The 13,287-nt window shown below is 39.2% G+C and overlaps 2 protein-coding genes across 5 annotated transcripts in view; one reads left to right on the top strand and one right to left on the bottom strand.

The window, feature by feature from the left end:
• Positions 1 to 13,287, bottom strand: part of LOC132830472 (lissencephaly-1 homolog) — an 80,245-nt gene that overhangs the window by 66,498 nt on the left and 460 nt on the right. The window lies entirely within an intron of this gene.
• mettl16 (methyltransferase 16, N6-methyladenosine) overlaps positions 13,048 to 13,287 on the top strand; it is a 138,004-nt gene continuing 137,764 nt past the window's right edge. Inside the window, exon 1 of one of the 2 annotated variants that reach the window (XM_060848211.1) lies at positions 13,048 to 13,257. In XM_060848211.1, the coding sequence (XP_060704194.1) occupies positions 13,214 to 13,257 (44 nt within the window). In that variant the 5' untranslated portion in view covers positions 13,048 to 13,213. The remainder of the gene's footprint in view (positions 13,258 to 13,287) is intronic. The other variant, XM_060848213.1, reaches the window with a different exon arrangement.

The following is a 13,287-nucleotide window of genomic DNA, read 5'->3' as shown; positions in this document are numbered from 1 at the left end:
CAAAAATGCACACTAAAATCTGTACTTCCAAAGGTCCTACTACACATAATATATTTTCTTGCCTTGCCAGTCCTAATTGTTTTACTTCACTTCTCAGGATTAAATGCCATTTGCTAAATTTCTCCCAATATGTCCAAACCACTTATCATTTAATGCAATTCCTCCTCACTACTTTCTTCAACAAAGTGTGCCATTTGCAAACCTACTGATCACATAAGCCACACTGCTATCTCGTGCACACAAAGAAAAGGAACCCAGCACTAAATTCTCCAGTGTGCCAACGGACACGGGTTTTCAGTCACAAAAACAACCTTCAACCATCACCTTCTACATCTGAAGCCAATATTGGATCCAATTTGCCAAACTGCATGGATCTCATGAATTCTTTGTTTCACTCTTGCTACTCAATGTGAAGGTGTTAAGAAGCCACCTCATCAGACTAAAATCATGTTCCTTTCCTTTTGAGACATACTGCAGATGCCAGAAATAGATGAATAAAGCACATAGCCTCCTACTCGCCCAGGCAGGCTAAAAGACTTACTGTCATGGCTTCAGGCCTCAGGTTGTTCCTCCAATCAGACTGGTTCTTTCTTGTTTACTGTTGCGAGGCTCTCCCATGAGTCAGCAGCAGCACAAGTTGGGCAGAAAGGACATTTGCTTGGTTGAGCAGCTCTTTGCAAATATGACTGAGATGTAAATTAAAGCAGCCATCAGACAATATGAAATTCTGGATGTAGCTTTGCTCACTGAGCTGGAAGGTCCATTTTCAGACGTTTCATCATACTTGGTAACATCTTCAATGAGCCTCTGGCTCACGTCATTTACAAAATACCGTGCAAGAACTGTAACAAACACGACACCGGACAAACAGGCAGAAAGCTAGCCACTAGGACACATGAACATCAACTAGTCACAAAACGACACGACCCTCTCTCACCAGTATCCTTACATACAGAGGAGGAAGGACACCACTTTGACTGGGACAACACATCCACCCTAAGATTAGCCAAACTAAGACAAGCATGGGAAGTATGGCATTCCAACCAGAACTCTTAACCACATTGACTTGGACCCCACTTACCACCCTCTGAGAAAAAGAACAGGAAATGACATCATCAACACAAAGAAACCCAAAACAAACAAATAGAAAGCAGGAATCCTCAGCAGTGCTTTGTCCAAAAGCTCATTGAAGGGGTTACCCAGTATGGCAACTAAACTGCTGAAAATGAACTTTCAGCTCAGCCAGCAAATCTACACCCAGAACCTAGTGAGCTGCGTATCTTAAAACTCATTAACTATATCAAGTGCTCTGGCTATAGGTTGGGCGCACCTAATCTAGAATGGCAAAATTTACAAGGCAAAATTAGCCTTCGCATGCAGAGCCTCTTAGACACTATTTTAAGAGCTGAGCAAAACGAGCCATTATACTTCCAACCACAAGAGAAAAGGAACACAAGCTTCAAAGTTACAGAAAATACTCAGGCCTTGAGAGGCTGAAGTGAAACAAACAACATTAATATGGAGTGAAATATAACTCCTAACAAGTCTCATTTGACTTGAAACGTTAAGCATTTCTTCCTCCATAGATGCTGCATGATCTACTCTATTTCCAGTGCTTCATTTATTAAACATTGCCAAAACTACTCACTAAGTGAAAATACTTCCATTTAGAAAGCATCTAAATACAATAAATTGGAGTTAGGTGCACTTCAACATTTTGTCAGCAGGACTTGATCAACAATATATACACAATTTGAAATCAAATCAAATGGCTATTTGGAAATCAGAGCTATCGTAACTGCATTCTGCTTCAGACTTCAATTGCTGAAAATGTGTTGCTGGTCAAAGCACAGCAGGCCAGGCAGCATCTCAGGAATAGGGAATTCGACGTTTCGAGCATAAGCCCTTCATCAGGAATTCCTGATGAAGGGCTTATGCTCGAAATGTCGAATTCCCTATTCCTGAGATGCTGCCTGGCCTGCTGTGCTTTGACCAGCAACACATTTTCAGCTGTGATCTCCAGCATCTGCAGACCTCACTTTTCACTCTCAGACTTCAATTGATACATTTCTGCAGAGTTCTGGAGTGTGGGTTTTGATAAAATCCACTCACCAAACCAGAAACTTAAAGAGATTATCCACGTTCTTGCCAACTTTTATCATGCACATTTTGTGGTCAACTATAATCAATGTTTTATTTACACATTTCCACAACACTCAGTTAAATGGCAAGCAAAGTTCTCAAATAAAAGTCAGTTTTCAACTCAACAAACATGGTCCTATCATCTCAAATTGATAACTCAGTTACGTTTTGTGGTAGCTCATACAGACCCTGCAAATTAAGAGCAAGAGGAGGACACTCAGTCCATTGACTCTGCTCATTGTTAATCTAATTATTCCATTGATATCCTTTCAATACTTCTTAAGAATCTTTATCTACCTTAAAAAATTCATGTACTTAACTTCCATTGCTTTTTGAAGAAAATGGCTCATGACCCCCTGACAAAGTTGTCATCTTAGTTTTATAAAGGCAACTCCGTACTGCTAGATTTTCCAAAAAACTCTTTCCACATCCGTGCTGTCTATATCCAATAACAATTAAGTCACCTCTTATTCAGTAGATTAAGTAGAGCCTGCCTCACCTTTTCACTAAGATAATCCACATATTCAAGTTGTTCAGAACAGAGAAATAAGAATTGGCCCTTCAGACTGTGGAACCTACTCTACCATTACTAAGATTATGGCTAACAAACATTTCTATGTCTTTTACTCATATGATCCCGATAATCAGTTGTGCCACCAATACGCTCATTGTTTGAACTGCTACCAATGCATTTTCATCTTGCCCTATTTAAGGAGACCAATACTTAAACAATACTCCAAATGGACGGTTGGAGAAAGTGAGGACTGCAATGTTGCAGATCAGAGTACAGCATGTTGTGCTGGAAGAGTGCAGGTCAGGCAGCATCCGAGGAAGAGAATCGACACTGCGGGCATTAGCCCTTCACCTGCTCCTTAGATGCTGCCTGACCTGCTGTGCTTTTCCAGCATCACACAACTCCAAATGAACGATGCCGGCTTACCTCCCCCCACATTTGAAATGTTGTTATGCTCTTCAAGTTGTATAAGCACTGTCCAATAGACAGATATGTCCCATGTCCTTTCTGAAGTGCAGTTAGATACCTTTCAATTTCAGTCTCCGTTCTCTGATTCCAGTGAAAAAGCTTATCAGTTGATCATTGTCTATGTTATTTTCTACCTTTAGAATCCTAAAGAAGGAATATTACCCATGTCCACTCTTGAGCCTCTGCAATTTGGCAACAATCAGGCATTAACAATATTTCCTTTAAGATATCAGCCACTAATAAAAGATGCCACTCATATCTTCCCCGCTCCCCCCCCCCCCACTACCAAAATTTCCTGTTTTTCAGTGACATCACTTAAGCCATCAAGATGTCCAAATTTACCTGCAGCCATAGATACCAACACTGCTCCTGAAAGCTTGGATCTGTACTCCTTCATTTCAAGGTGGCAGGCAAATTTTAAGTGCTTTCACATGATGGTTATTATTTATTACTATCACTGTCAACTACACATCTTAAACTATCAGAAGGAGGCAGTTTCAGATTATTCTTAATTGTTGCACACCTCATTGAAATTGTTCTTGGTCAATACTCAAACAGGAAGAATGCTTAAGACAATGTACCCCATGCATCTATACACCACAACATCTTTGTGAGAGAAGGTGTCCAATTATTCATTTTTATTTAGTACATCAGTAAATCCATTCCATAAAGTGAATGGTGCTGCAACAGATATTGTAAGTTTACCTATCCAAGTTAAACTGGTTTGCACAAATGGTTCACCATCAAGAACTTCCCCAATCACTGTATCCATATCTGTTAAACAAAAATTGACCATTTTTTCAAAGATATCCCCTGTACTTTCAAATACCATCCAAATGATCTCTATCAAGAAGATAGGAAAGACACAATGAACACGCAACATTAAGGATTGTCAAATAAGGTTTGTTAAAAAAAAAATCAACCTCAAACAGTATCAACAGTGCAGGGACATTCTTCAGAGGGAGTAGACCCAGTAAGATCCCACAACTACTACATTGGACAACAAATTAATCTGAAAACAGCTTTACTGTCCTATGATTCACTAAAAGCTACAAGATGAAATCATGTACTTGCTAACTTGAATGGGAACTAACAAATTTTTCACTCCTAATTCTAGAAACATCAAAGCACAATATGCCCGACAATATTATTCCAACAAAATACAATGAGCCACCTCACAAGAGCAATAAAATCAATTTAATCAAGAATATTTTTTGCCCATGTTTATAGGATGAATATTTCCACATCTTTTGAATTAAATAAAGAGAAAACAGAAAATGGTAATAGGTTAAAGTCATACGTCCCTCAAATAACTTGCAATTAGATTATTTTGAAGAAAACCGATCCAGCTGCTACTTCTCACAAGGTGAGACACACAAAAAAAACGTTTTCAAAGTATAGCCAGGCATGTTCGTATGTCCAACTTGAGATTTAAAAGATATAGACACAGTAAATGTAAAAAGAGTATCAACTGCCAAGATTTACAGTTATCACACAAAAACAAAGCGTACACAAAATACTATAATCCAATGTGAAGAAAGCACACTGGTCCACCAATGATCTGCCTTCAACAATAGAAAACTTGATGGTAATAAACGACAAAGACACGAAGGAAGATCAAGAGCGAAGACTGGAGTATCTTGAAGATGGAAGCGGGTGAGAAAGGGTATGAAGAATTTATGCCCAAGGAAGCAGTAAGTCCAGCTATCAAATAGCGCAGCAATGGAAATCAGGGATGTACAACAGGCCAGAACTGGGAGAAGTACAATTGTCTTGAAGAATTGAAGAATCCACTTTTTTTGTCATTTTATATAAATGATTTGATTAGATTAGATTAATTAGTGTGCAAACAGGCCCTTCGGCCCAACAAGTCCACACCGACCTGCCGAAGCGCACCCACTCAGACCCATTCCCCTACACCTAACACCGTGGGCAATTTGCCTAACCTGCACATTTTTGGACTATGGGAGGAAACTGGAGCATCCAGAGGAAACCCACACAGACACGGGGAGAATGTGCAAACTCCACAGTCAGTCGCCTGAGGCGGGAACTGAACCCGGGTCTCTGGCGCTGTGAGGCAGCAGTGCCGCCCATGGTTGTGAGCATAGTTAGTTAGTAAGTTTGCAGATGACACCAAAATTGGAGGTGTAGTGGACAGTAAAGGTTATCTCAGATTACAACGGTATCTTGTTCAGATGGGCCAATGGACTGAGAAGTGACAGATGGAGTTTAATTCAGATAAATGCGAGATGATGCATTTTGAGAAAGCAAATCTTAGCAGGACTTATACACTTAATGGTAAGATCCTAGGGAGTATTGCTGAACAAAGAGACCTTGGAGTGCAGGTTCACAACCCCTTGAAAGTGGAGTTGCAGGTAGATAGGATAGTGAAAAAGGCATTTGGTAAATGCTTTCCTTCATTGGTCAGAGTATTGAGTACAGGGAGTTGGGAGGTCATGTCCTGTACAGCTGCAACATTAGCTAGGCCATTGTCTGGTCTCCTTCTGATCGGAAAGATGTTATGAAACTTGAAAGGGTTCAGAATAGAATTACAAGGATGTTGCCAGAGTTGGAGGATTTGAGCTACAGGAAGAGGTAGAACAGGCTAGGACTGCTTGCCCTGGAAGGTTGGAGGCTGAGGGGTGACCTTATAGAGGTTTACAAGGTCATGAGGGGCATGGATTGGATAAATAGACAAAGTCTTTTCCATGGGGTGGGAGAGTCTTGAACTAGAGGGCATCGGTTTAGGGTGAGAGGGGAAAGATATAAAAGAGGCCTAAGGGGCAACATTTTCATTAGAGGGTGGTATGCGTATGGAATGAGCTGCCAGAGGAAGTGGTGGAGGCTGGTATAATTGCAACATTTAAAAGGCATCTGGATGGGTATATGAATAGGAACAGTTTGGAGGGATATGGGCTGGGTGCTGGCAGGTGGGACTAGATTGAGTTGGAATATCTGGTTGACATGGACAGGTTAGACCAAACAGTCTGTCTCCATGCTATACTTCTCTATGACTAATTGTTGAGCTGCAATGGATTACATACATAGGGAACGATACAAATGTATTTTAGAGACAAATGTGATTTATGAAGCCATGCAAAAACTTCATGACGACCAGTGTCATGGATAAAGCATGAACCACACTTTTCTCAAAGACACATTAGCCACTCGAGTCATCCATCACCTCTCCTGTAGTTACGTATGCTGTAAAGGGGCCCTGAAATTTCCTAATTTCCCATCATGCCCTGGACTGCACACGATCATGTATGTATTTACCAACCTATTAAGGTCAGTAATTTCCCTGCCTGTTTAAGCACAATGATATTCACTAGTTAACAGGGGGTATTAATTTCAAACTTTGATATTTTTGTGCAAATATTTAATACACCTTAGATAATCAGTAAATGCTCTAGTGTATTCAAAGCTAATATTAAAACTAGAGATGTTTGGATTTAATACAATTACAGATTGGTCACTTGGAATATATTACCCTTCCTTATAGCACTAAACTGAGCTAAACTATCCATTCACAGTTGGATGCTTTACTAGAAAAAATAACTACAGTCAGCCATTCAGCAGCAGCACAGTGGCTAGCACTGCTGCCCCACAGCACCAGGGTCCCAGGTTTGATTCCAACCTCAGATGGCTGTGCGTGGAGTTTGCACACATTCTCCCAGTGACTGTGTGGGTTTCCTCCGGGTGCTCCAGTTTCCTCCCACAGTCCAAAGATGTGCAGGTCAGGTGAATTGGCCATGCTAAGTTGCCCATAGGTGTTAGGTGCATTACTCAGAGGGAAATGGGTCTGGGTGGGTTACCCTTTGGAGGGTCGGTTGGGCCGAAGGGCCTGTTTCCACACTGTAGGGAATCTAATCTAATTATACCCGTTACATTTATAGATGTCTCATCTGTATTTAAACTCTTGCAAATAAAGAGCTCAATCTGTCAACCACACATACGACAAACTCAAGATTCAAACCACGAGGCTTTCAAAAGCACAATAACAAGAGTTCAGAATCATGATTGAAGTGAAAAGTAAGATAAGATTGGGAACAATGGATGAATAAAGGTTGCGGTTTGGTGAAGAATTAAAAAGAAACCTAAGGTTTAAATGACTAGGTTAAAAAAAAGACCTTAAACAGTATCAAGAGAGTGTAGGGACATTTTTCAGAGGGAGATCAGGATGACAAATTGGGGATATGAAATAGCCATGGCTAAGAATGTTAAAGGTAATCCAAAAGAGATTCTGAAAGTACATTAGGAGCAAGAGAGCAATGAGAGAGGGTTGGATCCCTTAAAGAAAGTCTTTATGTTGGACCTTAGGAGATGGAATAGATATTAAATGAATATTGTGCATCAGTTTTTACTGGGGAGAAAGAAATGCAAGCTAGAGAATTCAGGGAAAGAAGTATTGATGCTTTGAAAACAGTTCATACAGGAGAAAATGCAGAGGTCTTAGAGAATATAAAGATGTATACATCTCTGGGAACCTGATCTTGTGCATTCCAGGACATTGTGGGAAATTAGGGAGGAAATTGCAGGGCCGCTTGCAGGAATATTTCCAGCATATGTAACTACAAGTGAGATGACAGATGACTCAAGAGTGGCTAATGTTGTGTCTTTCAGAAAAGTTCTAAAGGAGAAGCCTAGAAACAACAGAACGGAGAGTCTAACTTCATTTGTGGGTATGTTGTTGGAGGCAATCCGAAAAGATAGGATTAATTTGCATTTGGAGAGGCAACAGATGATTAGGTTTTGTATGAGAGAAATACGGCCCCTCAAACTTGCTCGAGTTGTTTTGAGGAAGTTACAAAGAACATTGGTAAGGGCACAGCAGCAGACATTGTTTTCTTGGATTAGAGTAAAGCCTTTGACAAGGTCCTACATGGTAGATTGATTAGAAAAGTTAGAGCACAGGGGATTCAGGGTGAGCTTGTCAATTGTATGCAAAATTGGCTTGACAGTAGGAGACAAAGGTGGAGGAGGAGGAGTGTTTTTCATGCTGGAGGCCTGTTACCAGCAATGCTCCACAGCGATCAGTGCTGGGTCCACTTTTATTTGTCAATTACATAAATGATTTAGATGAGAATGTGAGAAGCATGGTTACTAATCTTGCGGATGATACCAAAATTGATGGTATGGTGGACAGTGAAGAGGTTATCCAAGATTACAAAGAGATCTGGATCAATTGAGTCATTGCGCTGAAGAGCAGATGGAATTTAATTTGGATATATGTGACATATTGCGTTTTAGTAAAACAAGGACAGGACTGAGACAATTAAAGGTTGAGCCTTGGTAATGTTGTAGAAGAGAAAAACTTCATACTACAGGAACACAGCTCTTTACATCATCGCATGTAGACACTGTTGTTAAGAAGGCATTTAGCAGGTTTGCCTTCATTGCTCAGTCCTCCGAGTATGGAGGAATTGGGATGTCATATTGAGGTTGTACAGGACACTGGCGAGGCCTCTTCTCGAATAACGTGCCCAGTCTGGTCACGCTGTTATCAGAAAGAGAGGGTTGAGAAATAATTTGTGAGGATATTGTCAAGAATGAAGGGTTTGAGTTAGAAGGAAACGCTGGATAAACTGGAATTTTTTTCACTGGAGCATTGGAGGTTGAGGGGTGATCTTATACAGGTTTATACAATTATAATGGATATAGATAAGGTGAATGACAATCTTCTTTTCCCTAGGTTGGGCAATTACAAGGCCAGGAGGCATATTTTTAAAAGGTGAGAGAGGAGGAAGATTTAAGGAAAGACATGAGGTGTAACTTTGTTCAATGACAGTGGTTTGTGTGTGGAATAAACTTAAATGAATTGGTGGATGCTGGTACAGTAACAACATTTAGAAGACATTTGGACATGAGTAGGAAATATTTGGAAGGATATGGGCCAAATGCAGGCAGGTACGACTAGTTCAGTTTGGGAATATGGTCAGCTTTGACTGTTGGACTGAAGGGTCTGCTTCCATGCTGTATGACTATCATGCCAACTTTGGCTATCCTCCACAACAGAAAATTCAAAGTAATATTCCAGAAAGATTTTCCAAGTGTTCAGTTTTTCTCTCTCAGACTGAGATTAGAGAAAAATGTACAACTGAGAATTTGATGATTTCTGAATTTGCAAGCTCATAACCTTGCATGAGTGTTTCTTTTGCCAATTGCCAGTCACCTTCATCGCATTCAAAATCATAAGTTATGATTTAGAAATCAAAAAGCCTGCAAATAAGGCTCACCTGTCAACGATATGTTTCATTAATTGTGTGAAGTCAACATGTACATTCAATATAGTGAAATGCAGTCTTCCAGCACTGTCATTGCCCTAAGTGATACAGATCAAGACAGTAACACATGCACCGATCAGAAAATTACAAAAACTTGAATCTCCTGGATTCCAATTGTGAAAAGACCAATGTCACAAGTAAAGAACACCTATTTTACAAAACACTCCCAAGATTCTGGACAGGACAGAAACAATTTCCCTAAATTATTCAAACCTATAATCATCTGGAGCTTATTTATATACAAGCAAAATCGAAGCCACCAAAATCTCAACCCTTAATATCCTAACTGGATGCACCCTAAAGATTATTTAAACTTCAGTCAAGTTAGGATGTTTTTCACATGTACTTCTCAAAAAGCTTTGGTCACACTGTGCATAACCATAAAACACACAAGAGCAAGCCAATTACTCAACTCTGAAAGTCAGTTAATTTTCAAATTGTTTGCAAGATTGAAATAATCAAATCAATATGCTTTTTTATTCTAAGATGTTGAGGACCAAAAGAACAAGTCAAACTCAATAAACATTTGTATTAAGATTGGTTTTCAAGGACAGTGATCTACAGACAAGTAAAAAAATCTCAACAAGCATTCCAGGAAGCTCAAGCTTACAAAATCTTAAAATAGAACTAATCATGATGGCACAGCTGATAAGTAAAACGTCAGAAGACATTTTCGTTTTGTATGCCTCATCACATGAAATCACCGAATTCAAGTCACGTCAGGAGGCACAAAGCAAAAAAAAACATGAAGAGCAGGAGCAGCTCCTGGAGGTTGCACAGTAGCACTGAAACTGGTCCCATCTGAAACTTAAGCTGATGTTTGGTAGAGGTAACTAAATAAATCACATGAAACACACAGGCAAGGAACTGTTTAAAGTGAAGTCCACTGAAATGCTACAAGAATATTGGAATTCGTCACAAGCATTTACGGTAATTTCTAATGAGAGATAGCAACACCATGTGTCTTCAGTAACTATTAGATTGCATTTATAAATGGTGTACTACTGCCAATATCAATTACTGGCAAAACCAAATTAGTTCATTTCCAGCTGCTCAGAAATTATAAATGAATACAGTATTGCACAATGCAAATAAATCCAAGGTCAGTAGGAAGTCTTTTTTTAAAATTGTTCATTCACAGGCCACGGGTCTCAGCATTTATTGGCTATTGCTCATTGACCAGACAGCAGTTGAGAGTCAACCACAATGCTGTGGCTCTGGAGTCACATGTTGGCCAGACCAAGTAAGGATGGCAATTTGCTTTCCTAAATGAACCAGATGGGCTTTTCTGACAAACATCAATGCATTTACAGTCTTCAGCAGACTTTTTCTTCCAGTTTGTTATTGCATTCAAATTCCACCATCTGCCATAGCAGGATTTGAACACAGGTTCCCGGAACATTACCTGGGTCTCTGAACTAACAGTCCAGCAGTTATACCACGAGGCCATCACCGCCCCGTTACAAAATGCATTTTGCAAACATGAATGAGTAATGAAATTATTTGCTGATAAAATTTTTTAGAAAACGAAAGGGCAGAAAAACAAGGTTTTGCATGTTTACAGTACTGATATTTTGGCAGCCTTTCAGAAAGACAATGGCCAAGCTCTCCAAGCTAAAATTAGGCCTATTAGCTCACCATGGTGCATTTAAAACTAACGACTAGAAGACATCCACAGAATCAGTGGAAAAGAAAATACAGGTGCCCCCTTTAGGTCACTGGCTAAGTAATTCAGAGCTTCAGACTAATATTTTGGAGATGTGGGTTCAAATCTCACCAAGACAGACAGTGAATGTTTCAGGAGAGGTGATGGTACAGTGGGAATGTAACAAGATGAACAATCCAGAATCCCAGGCTATGCTTAACACCATACCTCTGAACCAGAAGATCCAAGTTTGAGTAATACCTGCACCAGAACTGTTACATAACATGTCTGAACAAGGTGATTGAAATAATTCAGGGAAAATGTAAACTTTAAAACAATTTGTTTTCTGAACTGAGATTTTTCTAATTAAACATTAGAGCTGAGAACACAAATACAATTAGGAATTTTACAGCAATCTCCTTGCCTTCTGTGCACTTGTTTACTGACTGAACTACTAAACTTTCCATGCAGAGACACTAGGCACTAACAATAAGTTCAAGAAAAATAGATTAAAATAAAAAAAAACTGCCAACCATGGAAAGCTAACATTTTATTGCAAGTCCCTGTAAACTGCTTAGACTTATTTAACAGAAAACTAAACAATGTGAATGGTTACCCTGAATAAAAAACAGAAAACTTGAGTTCCAGCATCTTCTGCAGAGATCTGTGACCTTTGATCACCAAGTCATAATGAAAGGTCAGACAGCTGAAATTTAACTCTGCTTTTCTCTCCTGACAGACCAACTGTGTATTTCCATTATTTTTCTACTTTTATATTAGATTGTCAAGGTGCACAGCACTTTTTTGTTGTGAATGTTTACCTGAGCTAAAGTTACCTATCCATCTTTCACATTAAGATTTAGAAACAAAAACTATGTGAACAACCTAATCATGTTGTAAAAACTTCTCAAAAGGAACATCTGGAGACTGAAAACAACAAAATTTTGGAAATAAATTAAAACAAATCTGAAAATAGTTACCTAGCACCTATTTCTTATCTATTGACATGTTAACAAACTCGATATATATTCTATTATTTCAAAGAACCACTTGGTTGACACTCTGTCCAAACCCCAAACATACACATTCAAATAATTACCAACGAGCTTCGCATTTATAAAATATTTTGTTTCTCGCTTTAAGAATTTGAATAATTCTTAATTCGAACTTAAAATGGAATTGTGTAAATTTATTCCTAGATTACATTACTTTTCTTCTCCGGTTGTAACCATAAATTACTGTACCACATTTCTCAATCTACCAAGACAATTTATAGTAAACCATGGTCACAAAGTAGGTTTCTCCACAGTCAGCTACAAAAAGATCAAATCCGTTCTTAACCCAAGATTTCCAACTGTTTGGAATAGATCTGTTTAAATTAAACTACCTTGCATCTTACCAAGTTGATAACGTAAATGCAACCAAATATGTGTACAAACATAAGATGTCATTGCTCCTGGTTAGCGGTTATTTGCATACTAAAAACATAACTATTATGTCGATATCACCAAATATTGATTTGAAAATCAGCACTATCCACTATTGTCAAGCAATTCAAGATTAGCTTCCAGATTAAAAACGATTTTTAAAGTCGACACGTTCTAAGTCCATGGGCATCCATAAAGTGGTGAGCATTCTGCAAAACCAGAGCTAGCAACGAAAAAGCAGGTTTTAAAAATGTCGTAATATTAATCCTGCATCACCAGAAAACAGGATGCATGTGGCTCATGGCACTGCATCGACCGTGAAAATATAAAACTAATGCCGAAAAAACGGTGATGAGACACTGCATTTTTTTCTTCAAATCATGAAATCCCAAATCAAAAATAAAATGAAACAATTCGGCGATTATGTACATGTTATATACATATCACCCTGCTTGAATAACACCCTGTTTGGGCGTCTCAAGTCAAGATCCACCCTGCGGTAAAAAAAATCTTGTTTCTCCTCACTCCACCCAAACTCATCAGTCCTGCTCGTAACCTGCAAGTATACTCGTCCATTCTATTACGCACACTGTTGTAAAAAATGAAAATTAAGGGATTAGGTGCGATATATTCGGGCGTCGACCACAGCAACGAAGGGAGAAAAATACCAACCTGCATTTTTCGGCATTGAAAGGAATTGGGTCAAACTCCAACCAAATACACAAAAAAGAAAATGGATGTCCATTTCTTAGGAGGCCACGTCGGCGACTCTATGAGGTTTGTGGAACTGCGTCTGAAACACAGCCA

The sequence above is a fragment of the Hemiscyllium ocellatum genome, chromosome 31 (genome assembly GCF_020745735.1).
Source record: "Hemiscyllium ocellatum isolate sHemOce1 chromosome 31, sHemOce1.pat.X.cur, whole genome shotgun sequence".
Taxonomy (NCBI): Eukaryota; Metazoa; Chordata; class Chondrichthyes; order Orectolobiformes; family Hemiscylliidae; genus Hemiscyllium; species Hemiscyllium ocellatum.
The sequence above is the reverse complement of the archived record's forward strand: the minus strand, read 5'-3'. Positions and strand labels throughout refer to the sequence as shown.